Source organism: Manis javanica, chromosome 5 (assembly GCF_040802235.1).
Source record: "Manis javanica isolate MJ-LG chromosome 5, MJ_LKY, whole genome shotgun sequence".
NCBI classification, from domain to species: domain Eukaryota; kingdom Metazoa; phylum Chordata; class Mammalia; order Pholidota; family Manidae; genus Manis; species Manis javanica.
In genome coordinates, this window is record NC_133160.1 from 18711175 (window position 1) to 18730654 (window position 19480).

The 19480-nt window shown below is 37.1% G+C and overlaps 1 protein-coding gene across 1 annotated transcript in view; it reads right to left on the reverse strand.

Annotated features, from left to right (window-relative positions):
• DHX35 (DEAH-box helicase 35) overlaps positions 1–19480 on the reverse strand; it is a 75696-nt gene that overhangs the window by 50601 nt on the left and 5615 nt on the right. The window contains exons 2-7 of the mRNA XM_017668115.3: positions 18533–18666; positions 14594–14686; positions 8702–8779; positions 3508–3612; positions 1528–1589; positions 650–719 (exon numbers count right to left, since the gene is read on the reverse strand). Coding sequence (XP_017523604.3) covers positions 650–719; positions 1528–1589; positions 3508–3612; positions 8702–8779; positions 14594–14686; positions 18533–18666 — 542 coding nt within the window. The remainder of the gene's footprint in view (positions 1–649; positions 720–1527; positions 1590–3507; positions 3613–8701; positions 8780–14593; positions 14687–18532; positions 18667–19480) is intronic.

Here is a 19480-nt window from a genome sequence, read left to right on the forward strand (position 1 = left end):
CAAGTACAAAAATCAAATGAATATTCATATTTGACCTGATGGTTTATAGGTCATATTGCATGATCAAAACCGAAAGTTTCTGTGATGACTGCCCTTGTACTGTTCACCATGTAAGAATTTATTCACTCTGTAAGAATTCGTTCACCATGTAAGAACTTGTTCGTTATGCTTCAGAAGATTGGAGACTGACGAGAATTAGGCTTGAGATGGATTAATGATTGTACATTGAGCATTGACCCCCCTATACTGAATTTTATTGTTGTTAACAACCATTTGATCAATAAATATGAGAGATGCCCTCTCAAAAAAAAAAAAAAAAAAAAAAAAAAAAAATAATGCCTTCAAAGAATAATGAAACAGGGAAATGACTTTGATGTAATGTTAAGAGAAACATATAAGATACAAATTAGCACATATACTCCAATCCTTATTATACCAAACAGATGCATACACACACACACCATACAGAAAAAAAAAGAAAATACATCAACATTCTATCAGTGATTTTTCTCTGAATGGACAGGATTATGTATTATTTTAATTTTTACTTCGTATTTTCTTGGATTTTTCAAATTACAACAATTACTTTCCTAATCAGGCAACAAAACAAAAACATATAAGCAAAAACGTCCGGCAGTGGAGTCATTACCTTTTTCAGCAGGCCAATGGCAATGTCTGTGTACAAGGTCCTCTCGTGGGCTTCATCCAACATGATGGCACTAAGAATTGGAGGGAAGAGTCTGGTGACCATCAAACAAATCACCCCACACATAAGTGACTTTTGGACATTTCATCTTCAGGCAGTCAACTTGTAGCATAAGTAAAGCTAAGGAAGGCCTCTTTGACAAGGAACTAACTCTTAAACTAATAAAAATGATGACATAAACACATCCTGGTGAAGAAAATGGTGTATTTATTGCTATCTTTAAAGGAGTTTTACCACCCACATTGGGACCTAATACCTGATTTTAAATTACAGCATAACATATGACCTCACAGAGCACATAAAAACCAAAACAAGGCACTACCACCCAAAGATTATTAAGCTGCACAAGACAGCACAAAAAGGCATGTAAGCACAGCTGTAGTACATGTATACAATGCGTCAAATGTGACATCCTTTCCCAGAATACCACATAGCCTGGGTGGGACAACTTCAACACCATGAATGACAGACAAAGACACACAAGGAGGGAATAACTGTAAATAATTATTTGGACTCTGCATATTACATTCAACAAACACTGCCCAGCTCTGAACTCTGCAACCTCCATCCATCCTGGAATGTAACAGAAGTAACATAAAAATAACAAGTCAATAGACTGTTCAAATAATGACAGAGATTTCAATATGCCCATTTTTGACTATTTAAATTCTGAGAAAAACATCAAGGGTCACAACAGCCAAAGTAAGGAGAAAAGCTTTGAGACAACCGGACACAGATGTGAATCCCAGCTATTAACATAACTGCTTCTCTACCCGAATACTTTTGAAATGTTTGGAAAGTTATAAGAAAAACACATTTACCTATATTTTGTTAACAATGGATCAACCATCATTTCCCTGACCAACATTCCATCAGTCAGAAACTAAAAAGCAAAAACGCAAAATTTTAGAAATAATTCATTTGCAATGTATATTAATGACCTTTTTAAATTCAAGGGCAACCAAATACATACAACCTCCTTACTTTGTGTGTGTACAAGACAATGTCCACAAATAACTGAGGAAATGCCCCAATATTTTAGTAATCAAGCAATGGGAATTGTTCACAAGCAAGACTTCCAATACAGAATCCTCTGCTGGGGCTTGCAAATCTTTCACAAGAATTTCACCTGCACTTAGTATCTGAACATTGGCTAAGCCTCACTTCCTCTGAGCCTGCACTGCTGGTACTGCTGATGAACAGGCAGTGAAGACCAACTTGTGTCTACCAAAAGGAAGGCCATGAGTCTGAGATAACTGTTCTTAAAATATCTCAAAGACCTGTAGGCTTGCAGCTCCTGAGGTTATTAACCTCAACTTCAACTATTTACTTTAGGAGGCTGGATAGGGTTGTGGTTAAGAACAAAGGCTCTGGTGCCTGAGTGCTGGGAGTTCAGATGCTGGCTCTAACTCCTACTTGTGAATACTGGACAAGTTACTTACCCTCTCTGAGTCCTATTCCTTATTTGTAAAATAGAGATAATAGAAGTATCTGCTTCAGAGGGTTATTGTGAGGATTAAGTGAGAAAGTACATGTAAAGTATTTAGCACAGGACCTGACACACACAGTGTTCAAGAATGTCAGTTATTTTTATACAGGACTAATGAGTATTTATTAAATGCTTTTGAAATAAGCAGTAACGACTACATGCTATTACTGTCACTCAAAAGCAATTCAATACTTTAACAAGGTTAAACATCTCCCTCACTTGCTACCTTAGCATTTTTACTTTTTATTTTGTTTTGAAGAGCAGGATGCATTTCCATTATATTTTTCCAGGCCCTGGTACCAGCTGCCACAGGAGTGAAAATGAGAACCCACCACCAATGACAGACCACCAGTTAAGAACTGAGTGACTTAAAATTGTGACCAAATAGAATGCAAAAGCTTTTCAGGAAAGACTTAAAAACAATCATTCGGTTATGTAATGTACTGAAAATTCATCTAAAATTTAGCTACTTTAAACATATTTGAAGGTATAGAAGAATATTCCCTTTACCTAGCAAAATCAATCTCCAAGGTAATAAAATACAGAATTTTGGAAAACAAGGTCCATATTTTTACAAATCGCTACCTTGTTCATTTAGCTCATCTGATTTTCAATCGTTCTCTATTGCAAACAGGTAACTGAGACTGTAATGACCAGTTTTCATTTCATCAGAGCATTTTCATTCATTGTTTCATTGTACTTTCTGATTAACCTTTGATTCCACCACAGTGGTACACAGTTGACATCGCTGAGTTGATTGTACACTGATTACTATTGATGTTAATTATTTTAATAGTAGCAACTAGGTCAAGGAACACATAGGTAAACTGCATTATCATGTAAAAATGGGAAAGTTCCAGTGAAAATATCCTTTACCAATTTATCAGCAAGGACCACCTTGTCCCTGTTTTTAAGTCTTCTATAGGCAAGTTTCTATATTTAGATAGCTGGGTGGATTAGTGGAAAAACAATAAAACACACATAACAAAGGACAGCCTTGAGTCCCTGGTTCTATCACCAACGGGCACATAACATGAGGCAAATCATTCAACCTCCCAGGCCCTCAACATTTTCATCTGCAGAAGCAAGGGCTTGACCTTACTTCCTAGGTCCCTTCTGGGCTAAGATTCAAGGATTCTCTGAAAAAGCTCTGTATCTCCCAGAAGACCGAACTCCCCAGGGACCAGGATGACATCATACACTTTCGGCCATGGTATCAGAGCCCTGGTCAGCAGTGATGCTGCATGCTGGTAATTACCCCTGAAGAACCTGCTTCCTTATTTATGTAGGAAGAGCAGCTTGAGCACATCACCTTAATTCTCGTAGCCAACGGATCAGTGCAGTCGTCAAAGCGGATGCAGTAGCCCACCTCGTGGCCCAGCACTGCACCCCTTTCCTCAGCTACTCTCCCTGCAACCTTTGAGAAGAAAGATCATGCTGAAAATAGAGACATAGAAATTACTGCACAGAGCACATACTACGGAAAATCTAAAGGTCACTTCTATTTTAAATAGTATGTGAATGCAATAGAAAATGAGAAGGGGCAGGTTATTAGAGAACAAGTGTGATAACTTTTACAATTTATTAATTTTACATATCTCACCTCATTCTGTCATCTTACAACCTGAGGCAAATATAAGAACATATGCAATAAAAACAGAATCATGTAAAGATGTTACCAAAGAAATGATAAAGTTCAAAAGGTCAAAACCAATGAGAAAATCTTAAAAACACAGGTATGCCAAAATTATTTATGTTGAGCCATAAATTCAGCTCTAAATGTCCTAATGACCAAAGCAGAAAGGAAAGCAGAAGAAAGTTCAAGGTTCACTTTGGTAAAGCTTTCTTTCTTTAATACAACTGGGGACAAATTTTCACATCTTTTGTGCCTTGAAATAAAGAACCGTCCACTGGACCATGAAAGCAGAGAACAGGAATGACCAAACTCCACACTGGGACAAGTTCATTTTCTCTTCAGAGGCAAAAGAGCAACATTTCCAGAGCCAGATAACCTAAAAAATGTGCAAGTTTCCCAGCTGCCATAACCATTAAAAGAGGAAATAAAGACAAGAATTTAGGCTAAAAAATGAAAAAGAACAGATAAGCAGATGAGAAGATTAATAAAGGACCCAAGTTAACATAATAAAGTAAAAGTAAAAAACAAAATAGATGATATATTATAAAGACCATAACCATAGATACATTTTTTCCTATCAACATGTGACAAATAAAAGGTGAGTGTGGTTAAGAGAAAAAAGAATCCAACAGCAAGATCTTCTGCTACCCCAAGGAGGCTATCCAAAGGCTATTAACCAATTAATACAAAATATCTGAAATAATGACTAAAAAAGTGGAAGAGGAATAGTGCTTATAGTTTACTTTAACTTAAAAAAAGATACAGAGTTTGACATTCATTACATAAACTACCTAACTGAAAATAACTCAAGTAGTATTACAGACGAGTCCTGGGGACCCAGCACACCAAGCCCCAAGTGAGGCAGATACTTAGTCCCCCCTTTCACAGGTGAGGCAACCTCCCTGCGTCATCCCTGACTCCTGCGTTTGGAACAGGCCCCAAGGCAGAGCTCACTGCCACAGCCATTGGGCCGCAGCAGCCCCAGGCTCAGCAGCCCAGAGGCCCCCTCAGCTCTCTGAAGCAAGCTCATTGGGCATTATATGCCCATAGCAGTGTTTAAGAAACTAATGAGCACGTGAAGGTCCAAAGCGGCTCTGCCTAATGACTTGAAATTACAGATGTGGTAGGCCAAAAGAGAATCAATCATCGAGCAGCTGGTCTACGCCATGCAATCTTTCAAAACATCTTATGAAACCAGAAATTCATCCTACACTACTCTACCTCAGAAGGTCATATTTCCTGATACCCTATTTCACCAGGGCAGTTTTGTTACTGTTACTGTCAATTTCAACCCTACAGATCATAATGCTATAAATCTCAAAAAATGGTACAAATAGAGAATGTGTGCATAGAGCTACTAGGAGCTTATGGGCTAAACAGGCTAAAAATGAGCATAAGTGAACCAACCCTCTCCATGAAAATATAATCATTTTACATGTCTATAAGGTAAAACCCATATTTATTCTTATTATCTCACTATTTATATACATTTGCCATAAGATGTATTTTCAAACTATTTTTTTTTAAGTGTGTCTGATCACACAGCCAGACATGTGAAAGGTCAGAGTCTACTGGCTTTTTACTAGATTTTTACCTGTACTGTTAAAATTCTACTCCCAATAACTTTATCAATTGGACTTGATATTATCTTTTCAACTGAACCAAATAAATTAGGGAGAGGTTAATAAAAAAGGAAGAAAACCAATCACTGAGTGCCTCTTCCCTGCAAGTGTTGTTCTCCAAGCTTTCACAAAGTGTAACTTATTAAATAGGCACACAGCCCATAATGGGCAAGATGCCCTCATTTTTTACAAGGAAAGAAACTGAAATGAGACAAGCTTAGGAATCCGTCCTGAATCACATGTCAAGGCAGGACCTGGTCTTGAAGTCAAACACAGATCACATGAGTCCAATCAACACTCATATATGAGAATATGCCTCTCACGAAGATCAAGCAATGGTTTACGCAATCTGTTCTTAGGCTCTGAGATTGTTTTCAGATTTTAGTCTGTACACGAAGTACTTTTTGAGATGTAGCATTTCAAGCTTGACAGCTCTATTAATATGAGATGGTTAATTTATAGAGAAATAAATCTGTTTTCAGGAGAAAGTCTGTGGTTTCATGGATATTATCCATAGCTAAAAATTTGGAGCTAAAATGCATGGTGATTAAGAGCTGGGATTCCAAACCACAAACAGGAAAAATTGTTTTAATTTGTAAGCAACTGAGTCATCTTTCAGTGACATAAAAGGTTAAGTCTAATATTGCAGTGTTGTTTCCAAGCCATTATCTCCATTTTTATACACACACATTAAGACTTGGAAAATTTTTATCAGTAATTTCTAATTCAAAGACAATTAGAAAATGAACTTTAAGAAAAAGGATTACACAATAATTAAAAAGTACAAAGCAAAAAATAAGGAAATATTAATTTCTTGTCCAGGTAAAGATGGCAAAATAAAGGCATTTTCATCACCATTTCTCTCTCAGAGATAATTTAACACGACAAATGAAATAAAACATATTAGTAACCAAAATCACCATCTTTAGTGAAAGAAGAAAACATCCATAAGCCCAAACACTAAACTAGGAAACCCCAGCTACCAAATACTGTGAGGCCTGAATCTAGAAGAGAGGCCCTGGCCTCCTCACAACCAGAGCAGACTGCTGTCTTCCTTGATGTAAGTGCCACAACTCTAAAAAGCAAGGCTCACAACCCTTATATTAGGAAGACAAGCAGCAGCAGTGGGTTCAGGCCTAGGAGACACAGGAAATGTCTCAGTGAACACCCACCTTGACAGCAAAGAATCACAAGGAAGGGGGATTTGAAAGCAGTCAGGCAGCAATTATCAAATCCCCAGTCAGAACTTCCCAAGCATTTTCTCATGAGCCATTACAGACCTCTCAACTCACTAGGAAGCACAGCTAGAACGCACGGCCAGATCCTCATCCTCAGCCCTTCCAGCAAAAGAGGATAAGACAGTTGGTGACAGGCCATGCATTACCCAGGCCAGCACAACTTCAATATTCTGCAGCCATCAGTGGCTCTCCTTTAAGATGAATAATTACCATAAGTACTAACAAGCCCACCAAGAAAGAAGGAAAGGAACACAAGCAAAAAAGCAATTAAAAAAGGAATTGTTAAAAGTATTACCCAAAGAAACACAAGTAGAATTCAGGCAAAGAAATACTGTTTCAAAGAAATCTCAAACTTAGGCTAAAAACAGTTAAAGGAAGAAACACAAAGTCAAAAGAGAATCAAGAAGTAAGGTCTAAATGGCAGGTTAGAAGCTAGTCTGTGAACGTCCTCCACATCTCACAACTTGGACATGAAAGATGCTAGAGAGGCTTTTCCCAAATTTGCAGACAATCCCCAAATTTATGTATATGTATTATTATATATATTAATGTACAATGCTACAAATAGCTACAAAGTTAAAGAAACTTTATTTATTTGTCAATAATTAAAAGCAAATTTGGATCAACCATGCTGGGGAAATACTAAAAATACTGTTCTACACTCCCTATAGAAAAATAATAGAAAATCATTCCCACGAGAAGAAGGGATCAGCAGGAATGGAGTCAAAATTGCAGGAGAAAAAGATTTACAGAACTATGTCAGGCAGTTTGTTAACAAAAACATTACATTGTTCTTCTGGATTTTCTTAAATATTTGTGGTATAATCAGCTTTTAAAATTTGTCATGTGACACATTTAACTGATGCTCTTTAAAAAAAAAAGAATATAATAAATGGAACAAAAAAATATGCCAAAACATAATAGAAGAAAACCTGACTGATATAAAAGATTTAAACCTTTAATGACAGGTTAATCCATATTTAAGGTAACATTAAACAGAACAATCAGCATCAAGTTATATCCTGGCACAAAAACAATCTCAGAAGCATTCAAGCAGAAAAAGTAAGCCAAGAAAGTAGGGGCAAAAACCCCCCTGGACTTCAGACTTCTATACAGTGATGAGTCTCCAAGCCAAAAGGCAGTGGAGCAATGTCTGCACAGTTACTAGGAAAAAAAGTGTGAATCAAGAATTTTATTATAAAAAAAAAAAACAATCAAACATTCTCAGGCATATCAAATTCAGCCAATTAAGAAACAAAGTGAAATGAGCAATTCAAGGTTGTCCAAAGCATGGAAGTAATCAGTGATAAACACTAAATCTATTTAAATTGGAAATAAAGTTAAACAATTCTGGGATCTACAGTTACAGGGGAGAACATATATTTATAAATTTTAAAATAAAAACTACAGTACTGCATCTATATCAAATGGAGGGAGGAAAGGGAGAAAAGTTTCCTTTACAGCAGACTACCTATAACATAGCTTCAAAAAGAAGTAACATCTTAAAGCTTTTTGTACTTTTTTCTTAGTTTTTAACCTTTAATAAATTGTCTTATGGTGAACAAAATATATCCAAAGTTCAGTAACTACTCCTATTTCACTTCAGTTTTCTCTTTTGTTAAATTCAACAAAAACAAATATATGGTTATCATCTCATTTTTATAGTTATTTTTATCCATCCAGCCAACCACTCACCTTTATGTGAACATGAAAGAGAAACTTGGAATAATGTTCACAAATGTTCACAAATGTTCATGATGTTTTTGCTGGGCAGTGAGATTTGGAGGTTTTTTAAATTTTTTTGTTGTTTTGACTTCCTCTGTACTTTGTTACTGCTTAAAAATTCATAATGTACAGGTACCAATTTCACAAACATAACCAGATCACAGTTCTTTTTAAGCTTCAGAATTAACATCATATTCATTTGGAGCTTTTAGGAAACAAGAAAAAAGTAAGTCATTGAAATATGAGAAGCAGACGAAGTCTTCACAATACAAAAAAGAAACTCACTGTAACAGCAGCCACTCTTCGAGGCTGGGTCACTCCTACCACTCTTCCTTCCGCTGTCCAGCCCGCTTCTGCAAGGTACTACAAATAAAATCACATCTCAGTATATACATCGGATACCACTTCTCCAGAAACAATCTCACCAAAGATGGCCCTGTATTGTCTCAAAATCACTGAGAGAGAAAATAACAGATGGTCGTGTCCCAGCCAACATTTTGGCAATTATTTTGCAAATGAGGATCTGAGGCTTGGAAATGTTAGGTAATTTGCTTAAGTTTAGGTAGAGCTGATAATAAGAAGAATCAAGGCACAAATTTAACACTCTGACTCCCGCTTACACAATTTCCATGTAACCACAGCTGCCTCAAGGAATAAAAGACTATCCATGGGCACTTAGAACAGTGCTAAATCTGCAGAACAAAAAAATTTTAAGTACACACATAGGCAACTCAATATAAAAATAAACCATACAAAATATTTTAGATTAAATACAAATAGATTTTATATACCTGTGTATATGCCATTAGATTGATATACATAAAATTTTATTATGTTTATGTATTTATTTGCTATAAATATGTTATGTATTTATTTGATTATACATTTTAAAATATAAAATGGATAATAACAGTAGTTATCAGAGTTACACAATTTGGTAATGTCTAAATTGTCTTACATAAGAGAAAAAGAACTGCACATAAATACTGTGATCTAGTTAATCAACATCAGTAAATGCTGTTATCTAGTTAGTAGATGTTAGTAAATAAACAGGGGTATGGGTTAGCAATTCTGACAGTATTTTATGTTTATGCAAGAATTTAACAAGTAAGTAAATGTGTTGTAGAAAACAGGACTCGGTTTCTCACTGTTCAAGAAAAGTTACATATAAGAAGCAGCTAAAATGAGCCCTATGGTGTTGGACTGGAATCAAACGTATCAGCATAAATTCACAGTTGTTAATATATATATAGTAAGATTGATACAGACGTCTTTACATATGGAGATTGGTATTCATATATATATTTCCTAAGCCTGCCACTGAGACTTATAGCAATGAGCACCCTAGCATCCAAATCTTGATTTCTAAACACCACTTTTCCAATAAAAGGAACCAGGGCTCCTGGGAGAAGTGGTTGATCCCAGGGCTAGTGCAGGGAAAATATAAGACAATCCCGAAATGTCTTGTGGTACTAGAAAGTAAGGAAGTGTTCAATAAAAGGATGGAGCCTTTTAAAAAGAACACAAGAGCCAAACTTAATGCTTTTAATGATCAAAGGTGTATCATGTGAGCAACAAAATAATGATAGTATTGGATTTTAGCCCATAAAACAAAGTATCCCTGAATCCATATTGACATACATAAATAACTCAATAAATAAACAAATAAAGGAGAAAAGACAGGTCTTCCTTACAGAAGATTCCATTTAATAAAGATAGAAGGAAAAAGGAAGAGAGGAAGTCATAATCATTAGGCAAACACTTGAGTTAACTATTGCAGACAAGCTCAACTGAGGGATGCTAAAATAAGTAGGCAAAAGTTTGAAAAGAAGCAGAATATTTGCGGTCTAAAAACATCTCACCCAAAACATCCATCAACTCCAAGGGAAAGACAGTAACTTTATAGGCAAAACGTGGCACCTTAACCAAATGATAAAGATTAGTATTAACCTCACCAGTGGTAAGACATCAACATTTCAAGCCCCTTGATATAATGCACCAAGGACACATAATTTCTGTGGTATTTTTTCCCCAAAATGCACAAGCTCATTCTAACCATGAGAAAGCATCACACAAACCCAAATTGAGGCACATTCTATAAAATAAATACCCAGTACTATTCAAAAATGTCAAGGTCATCGAAGATGAGGAAAGACTGAGGAGCTGTCATAGACTAGAGGACATTAGGGAGACTAAATTCAACATAGGATTCTGTGTCTTGGAACAGAAAAAGAACATTGGTGAGAAAGCTGATGAGGTTTAATTATGATCTCTAGTTAGCAACTAGTATGGTACCAATGTCAATGTCCTTTTGATTACTGTACCAGGGAAAGTGATGTAAGGGTATAAGCGAATTCTGTTATTTTTGCAAATTTTCTGTTAGTCTAAAATTAGGTCAGAAGTTTTCAAAGCAACCATAGGAAGAAATATTTTAGAATGTAGGTTTTTTGCTATAAAAACTGTAGCTTCTCTTTTATGTTAAACACATATAGAAAATACTACCAACCACCTCAATCAACACACATGCAAAAAACCACTATAAGAATAATCGTTAAGATTCACCGAATACATTACTAAGTGCCAGGAACTGTGCTGAGTGCCTTGCATTCATAACCTTGTTTAAACCTCACCATAAATTTTGTAAGGAAGGTAACAGCATCATCAACAATTTAGAGATGAGGAAACAGAGGTCACATAACTTGTCCAAGACATAGATAATAACTGAAGAGCTGGGATTCAAGCTCAGCAAATCAAAGCCCTGACACATATCCCAGACAAAATTCTATCATCCAAAATTAAACATACACACTCACAATCAGTCTCTTAGTAGCAGTGCTAAGCAAAAGAATAATTATTTTCATAGTAATAAACAACTGGTCTGTGAAGCCAGTCTCAATACACCTGTGATTCAGACTTCTGCATGGTTATGATTGCTGACAGGTGGAAATGTAAAGATTCTGCAAGCACAGATATAGTGTTGACATCAAGAGGCAATTGGAAGGGGAGAGATTGCTGAATTCCATCTCAGCTCTCCCCACTCCATTTAAGGGTCACCAAATCTGGTCTTCTCATTAAAGAGTGCAATTAAGAATAATGCCATCAGAAACAGTACTAATAAAAACTGTAGTAAAGAGCTTGTTTCCATAGTCTGTTGTTTTGACAGAGCTCTAGAAAAAAATTTCATCTAGGTTCCACAAAGTTTGTGAAATTTCAAAACTGGTGTCTGATGCTTCGGCATGCTATACTTTTCCAAGGAAAGATATTATATAAATCTAACAAAACAGTTTGTTGAGAAAAACCTGTTCCATATCCTCGCCATGACCTTCAGTTCCTCAGCCTTTCCAATTTCCCTAGGCAGTAACTCAAATTTAGCTTCACGAGAAGATGGAAACTGTGACTGTCTCAGAGAAGAAGAATTGAGTGGTAAGGGAAAAGAATAATAACCCTTCCATAGGTGGGGTAGCAGACATTTGAACCAATAATATGATCTATCATAATGATCGAAGTCATTTTCAGCAGCAAAGCTTAGGAGATTCACTTTTTAACATTTATTCCTTTGTGCTTTTCCAATTTTGTACCTGTGAATGTGAGAAAGTGCTATTAAGAGATATACTATATAATAACAAAAAAAAGATATACCATATATTTTATAATTATATGATTCCTTAAAAATAGATTCAAATGCATATGCCCTTTGACCCAGCAATTCTGTAATATATTATTCTGTAAGTATACCCATACCCATGTAAAGTGATAATGCAAAACTGGAAGCAATCTATCAGCTGGGAATTGAGGAAATAAACTGTGTAGAATCTATGCAACTACAACAATCTATGCAAGTGAAAAAAGAACAATACATTACGTGATAAAAAGACAAAGCACATTAGAGCATGTATAGATGGTACCATTTTTATTTTTAAAGGGGAGGTAAATATATGTATGTATATACACATTTCTCTGTAAATGCAATAAAAAATTTTTCCAAAAAACTGGTAGCATCAGTTGTGTATGCATAAAGGAAGTGAGTATCAAGAGATGGGGCAGAAGGGAAATCTTTCTCTTTTCATGTTCTTTCATATCTTTTGAATTTTAAACAATGTGAACCTATTAAATACCCCAAAAAATCAAAAATCTTCAAATAAATCATTAAAAATGTTTTTAATTACCTTTGTTTGCTGTCACATTATCCAGGCTGAATCCTCCAACCCTAGTCCTGTCTCTTTCAGGCCACTCTTTCCCTGAACGCAGCCCCTCAGTAGGCCCTCTCTGTTCCCTGGCAGCTAAGCCTCACTGGGGGAAATAAGCAGATCACTTGCTGTATTATAGTACTGATGCATGTATGTGCTACCCATCCCTGTGGGAGGATTTTATACACTGCCACCCTATTGCTATCAGGCTTTGTAACTTGCTTTCACCAATGAAATGTGAGTAGAAGTGCCACTTCCAGTCATTAGTTTGAAGAGCCATCTCCTGATTCTGCCATCTACCACAGGATCCAACAGTTTTAGAGAAGGGCTATGTCACTATCCCAGGTCCCAGTGGCCGTGGCGAGCATCCCACCTATATCTTAGGTCATCAACCTAATACCACTAGCATGAGGAAAAAATAAACCTTTGTGTTTTTAAGCCACTGAGATTTTCAGGTTCTTTGTTACCAAATCATAGTTATGTTACGCTGACTAAATAACCATACAGACTAATTCCAAAACAAACTAAAATTATCTAATCTCACATGGCCTATCTTTTACTCCCACAATCCTTTGCCTCACTACTCTCATAGTGTCCTCATCTGTAAAATGGAGATAATAGTAGTACCTACTTACCTCACAGGGTCACTGAAGATTAAACAGATAAATATGTATAAAGCAATCACTTCATGTACCACTTACTACAATTATTACTTATTATTACTTGTTTTATTGTTATTATGACTCTCTAACTGCTATTCTCTTGGTAATCTAACATGGCCCCTCTGTGTCTCTCTGTAAGGAAGCAAGTATTTTGCTAGGGCCTTGCACCATCTGCACATATGTTCTCCTTCAGGCCACCATTTCCTCTGCTATCCTTTCTCTGATAGGTCATTCCCTTCTGCCCACCTTTCCCTAGTTGCACATTAGATCACCTGGGGAGCTTTTAAGAAATACCTATGTCTGGGCCCCATCCTAAACCCATTGTTGGGCTGGGCAAAAGAAGCTGTATTATTTCTTTATAAAAGTTCAAAACATAGGCAGAGCTAATCCAGTGTCAGAAGCCAGAATAAGAGTTCCCCTAGTGTATGTGCTGCGGGGGCAGGAAGAGGAGGCAGAAGGCCAGGACAGGAGGCCAGAGGACATCTGGGGTTGTGGCAATGTTCTGTTCTGTTACTTGAGCTGGGTCCTGGCAACACAGGTGTAGTCACTTCTGAAAGTTGATCAAGCTGTACAATTACAAGTATTTTATACTTCAATAAAAGTCTACATTTAAAAAGGAAAGAAAAACCTGCAAGGACTCTCATCCCTGACCACTTACATTTCATTCTTCACCCTCCAAATCAAGGCTCTCATGCACACTTTGACCTCACCCTACCTTTCCACTCTTGACCCTATCTCTCCACTCTTGTTGAGCCCCAAACACTTCTCCACCCCAGTACCTCCAACTATCATATTCACCGGATTAGAACAACTTCCTAGGCAGCACCCACTGATCATTCAAGGTCCATTTCAAAATTTCAAATGCCATTTGTTTTACAAGGCCTTTCCTGATCCTTTTTTCTAACTTCCATCTGCACCAGGTATTACTGAGTCTTATAAGAGAGGTGTCTTCCATAGCAGTATATAATCCTGTTAAAGTCCACTTTTATTTATAGCTATAGCAATATTCATTTTACCCTTCTCTTCAATAGTAAATATCTGAGGACAAAAACTACACATTACACTTCTTTGAATGAATCCCCATTATTTCCCTCAGAGAAAGGCTATTATTCAACTATTATTTTGGAATTATTATTAATCGAAGATGACTGTTACTTCAGTATTAATCAAAGAAACAGTAAGACCCACAAGTTTAATAAAAAAGATATAGTTGGATTATTTCCTAAGAAGCGTTATTAAAAATGCATACGACAATACAGAGAGTTCTCAAATTATAAAATCCTTCCAATCAACCCTAAGTATAAAGACACATTTAAATATATACTCACTTGTGGAATTTGCGTGCTTTTCCCACATCCTGTTTCTCCAACAATCACCACTGTCTGATAGTTTTCTATCAAGTATAATATATGATTCCTAAGCTGAAAAAAATACAACCATACATTGTAAACAGCCATACATTTTCTCAAAAAACCTAAACAAAGATATTTAAATGTTATGAAATGAGCTGTTTGCCAAAGCAAAGTAAATTTTTAAAAAATATATATCAAAATGTAGTTCCAATTATCAGGTACTTTTGGTATCTATATAAGCTGAAACAACTGCAACTGAGTGTAAAAACTTTTCAAAATATATAATGTACATACCCTTTGATTCAAGATTTTTCACTTAGAAGTTATACTACAGACATACTAACACATGTAAACAAAGATGTATATACAAGCATACTCACTGAAATATTATTTATAATAGCCAAAAATTTAAACAGCCTAAATACTCATCAACAGGGGATTGATTAAATCAGTTATTAAAACTGCAATAATGGAATAGTATGCAGTTGTTAAAAAGAACAAATGTCTATTTGTACTGGTAGAGAACAGCCAACAAGATATGTGAAGAGAGGAAAGCAAGGTGTGAAACAGTGTGAATAATAAATTACTATTTGTGTTTCAAAAGAAAGGGTGAATATATACATGCTTGTTTATGTATAAGCTATCTTTGGGAAAAATAAAACAAAACAAGAAACAGTTGTACTGTCTCCAAGAAGTGGAAAAGCTGGGGAGCAAGTGTGAAGGAGATCTTTGAATTTTCTACATGTATGTATTACCTAATTAAAAATTTTTTCACTTATTAACTTGTTAAAAAAAAACCAAAAAGACAAAAAAGAATATGCTCTCACCTCTACACCTAAATTCACATTCATAATAAAGTACCCAGAGGTTATATCTATATTTCATCTGAGGCTTCCTTTACCCGTTCAATGGGAGCAGAAATGGTTTGGCCACTCAAAAGCCACAGATAATTCCAACATCCTATCTACTTGGCTTCAAAATGTATTTTTATACCCACATTTGATTACAGACACACCTGACGGTCTGTTAAGTCATGAAGGTATTCCATAAATACCTTGTGTGGAATATTAAAAAAATTGCCTAATTCTCACACTCTGATCACCACTCAGCTCATCTGATTCCACAGCAACAATGTGTTTGGTCAACACTGGAAGAGCTAGGATGCTAAGTGGCTAAATAAGGCATCAGTTATTCTGGGTTTTTCAATTTGTCATTATTTATGGTCTAAATATACAGTTCGCCAATCTTGGTATGAAAATCTCTTAGGATATTTGTTAAAAATGAAGATTCCTAGCACTGCCCTCAGGGTTTCTGATTCAGTAGGATTAGGGTAGGGCCCAGGAATCTGCATTTCTACAAGCACCCCCATGGAGATTCTGCGGCAGGTGATCTAATAACTTGGCTAGATGCTTTCTTTGTTGGTTGCTTGGACTTTGTGATTTCTTTTGATCTAAGTAGGGGAAGGGGAAAGGTTTGAGTTCTCAACAGGTATTCTGTAAATGGTACATCCAGCCACTGAGTGGGTGGGTGGACGGACAGTTGGTCAGATGGATGGATGAACAGATGGTCAAGGAAAACCTGAAAGACAATTTGAATACAGACAGAGACACACGAGGCATTCCAGGAAAGGGAAATAACATAAAAAGACAAGAGGATGGAAATAAGCAAACTATATAAACTCTATTTTATGCGTGGTATAAAAAGCCCATGAAAGGCTCCAGGTTTGGTTTAGAAATGAGTTAGTTACAAGAGGTGTAGTTAGGGCTTCACTGTGAAAGGCCTTGAATGCAGAGCTAGAGTCTAGACTTCACCTGGGAGGCAGTATATGCTGGGCTTTGAGAATACTGGCAGCAGCATGCAAGACTGATTTGAACATGAAGAAACTGAAGGCAGTAACGCATACTTCATGTGCTAAATATCAAGCACTGCGAATGGAGAGTCTGATGTGTGGCATTTGAGAGAGAGAGAGATGACAGAAAGATTTCTAGTTTGGTGACTGAGAGAATGACAGTACCACCAACAGACGCAGGCAGGGAAATCAAGGGGAACTGGTGAGGGGGATCACACTGAGCTGCAAAGAAGCTAAAATTGAGGGAGTAAGATGACAACCTTGCACACGGCATCCAGGGCCCAGTAAGAACGCCAGCCTATAGAAGGCCACCTTGTGATGGCACTGGGGAAAGGGAGTGGACCTTAAGACTTATTGCTGCTTTCTGTTTCATTTTCTGCTTTTAAAGTTACTTTTGCTTTTAGTTTTAATTGGGTGGGGGAGAGTGAGTGGGCAACTTTTTATCTTTTTCATCTTCTAGATTTATCTGTAACACCTTATGAGATCTTAACTGTGCTTAAACTCTGCTTTGCTATTGATCAATAATTTATACCCCTTCTTACCATTTTAACTTCATCAATATGTTAACTTCTTGCTTAGCTTTTTTTCATTTCTTGTCTCATTTATTTCATCTTACAAATAGAGTTGGAGGATGAAGAAGAGTCAAGAAAAGGTCAAACGAAATACTTGGTAAACAATAATTATCTTTGTACCTGAACATTTCTTACATGTTAGCTATCTTGCTAAATGCTGTACATGGATTATCTCATCTGATCCTCATTACAATGCTATGAGGTAGGTACTATTAGTCCCATATGATAGATAAGGAAACAGAAGCTCAGATGGTGAAGCAAGGTCACACAGCACAGAGATGATGACATTTGGGTTTAAATTCTGAAGTCCAGCTCCAAAGTCCAGATACTTCATCATGGCTCAAGCTGCGTCCATTCGTGATAAGGAAGCAACAGTGAACCTATAAACTTATCTCCTGAGAGTCAGACTGGTTTACATTCACACATAATGGATGAGGCGAATCACCTGAGGGAGAGACCCAGCCTGGCAGCACATGAGTGCTAACAGGTCTGAGGCCACATAAAACACTAACCAAGGTGACTTGGCTAAACTACAAAGGCTTGTGTGTCAGATCCATTTGGAGAAAGAACATATTAATAGAAGAGCAATTATTAGCACAGTCTAAACAAAGGGACTCCCTAAGGATAAGAACACAGTATCTTCACCCACAACTGTCCAGGAGAAGAGACACAGGTGCTGGTGGCCGTACCTACTAGGGTCGTCCCAGCAGCATCCCATGAGGCAGGGAGAGTTCACCACCCATCATCAGGGGCTTTAGGAAACAAATATCCTCTAACTATACCTACATCACCTGTGGCTCTGAGTCGGCTTCCTGATTACAAGTTAACTTGGCAAAGGGGAGAAAGTGTGTCCATAGACTATGTCTGTCTGTACTGGAGAACTTCAGCTCATTGTGAATGAATGGATTCTGAACTCTAGTTTACATTCTGGTCTCTTGTGGGATGAGTATGCATCCATTCCATGAGACTAATTAGGTGGAGCATCTGGGTGGGCACGAGGTACAGAATAAGCACCCCAAAATCCCATTGCCTTCTCAGTGGGAGTGAGCCTCTTCAACAGAAACAATTAATTAATATTCCCAATTAATCTTGTTTAAAGAAATACATCTTTAAAAACAAAGCTAAAATTGGCCACATGTTGGTAATTTTTTGAAGTTGGATGCATAAAAGTTCATTGTGCAGTTTTCTCTACTTTTCTGTATGTTTGAACTTGTCCGCAATTGAAAGCAAAGAGGGTGAAAAGAACATCATTTCATTTCTTCCAGCTTTTCAACACATAAGATCTAACTGAAAAAAATCTTAAGGACTTTCAAGATTTATAAAGCTAACAAATACATATTTTGAAAGATTAATCCCTTCAAATAAGAGTATCTCTGGGCTCAGTATATTCCAAAGCCTCAGTAAGGTAAGAGGCCATTATTCATGTCAGTGCCAAGTATAAAGCTACTGCAGACTACTTCAGGCCGACAGAATGAACATGCTTATTCAATATACCTTGAACACTGGCAGCTTCTGCCTCTGCTGCTCTACAGAAAGGGCAGCGTAAGGGTTGTAAACAACGGTTGTCGCAGAGTTCTCAGCTAGACTCTGTCTCTCCTCAGAGATGCCGACACCTGGTCCCTCTGTGCCTGTAAAAGAAATGCTTTTTTACAGATTCTGATACAGTAAACAGAAAAATGTGCAGTTAGAAATCCAGAGTTACACAACAAAAGCAATGCATTTTATCTCAAACTGCTAAGAAAAAGTAAACTTAACCTCTAGGAAAGCATCTAGAAAGGTACCTATAAGAATACAAAAACCTACCCTAAAAGCTTCACTGCAGTGTCCGAAACAAAGGAAATAGCAGTCCCACTGGACTCCAAATTGGCCACACAATGTGTATTACAGAGGACAATGTTTTTTTTTAGTTCTGGCCTCCACATCAGAATTATCGTCACTCTTAATAAAAGTGACAGAAACCCCATAGGAATTAGCTGAAGCAAAAGATGAGTCCTATAACTGTAGGATTGCAGCAAGGTCCAGGAATGACAGGAACCCGGGATTCAAACACTGCCGGGGCTTTCTCCTCTCACCTCTGCACCTTGCCACAGGTTCCTTTAGGTCCTTAGGTTGGCTGTCTGTCTATAGAAGCTAGAATCAAGGCTGCTGTCAGGGCCAGAGCTCAAGCTCACAATTCCTCCACCAACTGTTCATTCACCCACCCAGAAAGGATGGCAGAAAGGATGGAAGTGTACAAGAGATACCACAGTGAACACTACAGAGGCAGGCCCTACCTTAGTGCAACTTACCCACTTCAATTCTTCCTCCCAACAGAACTTCAGTGTGTTAAGTGTGTGAAGGAAATTAAAGACCCAGTAAGGGGAACAGGGAGTCCCAGGTGTGTGCTATCTCTTGGGGGAGTGGGGAAGGCTCTTTTACTTCCAGCTTAGGTTCCATGCCCAA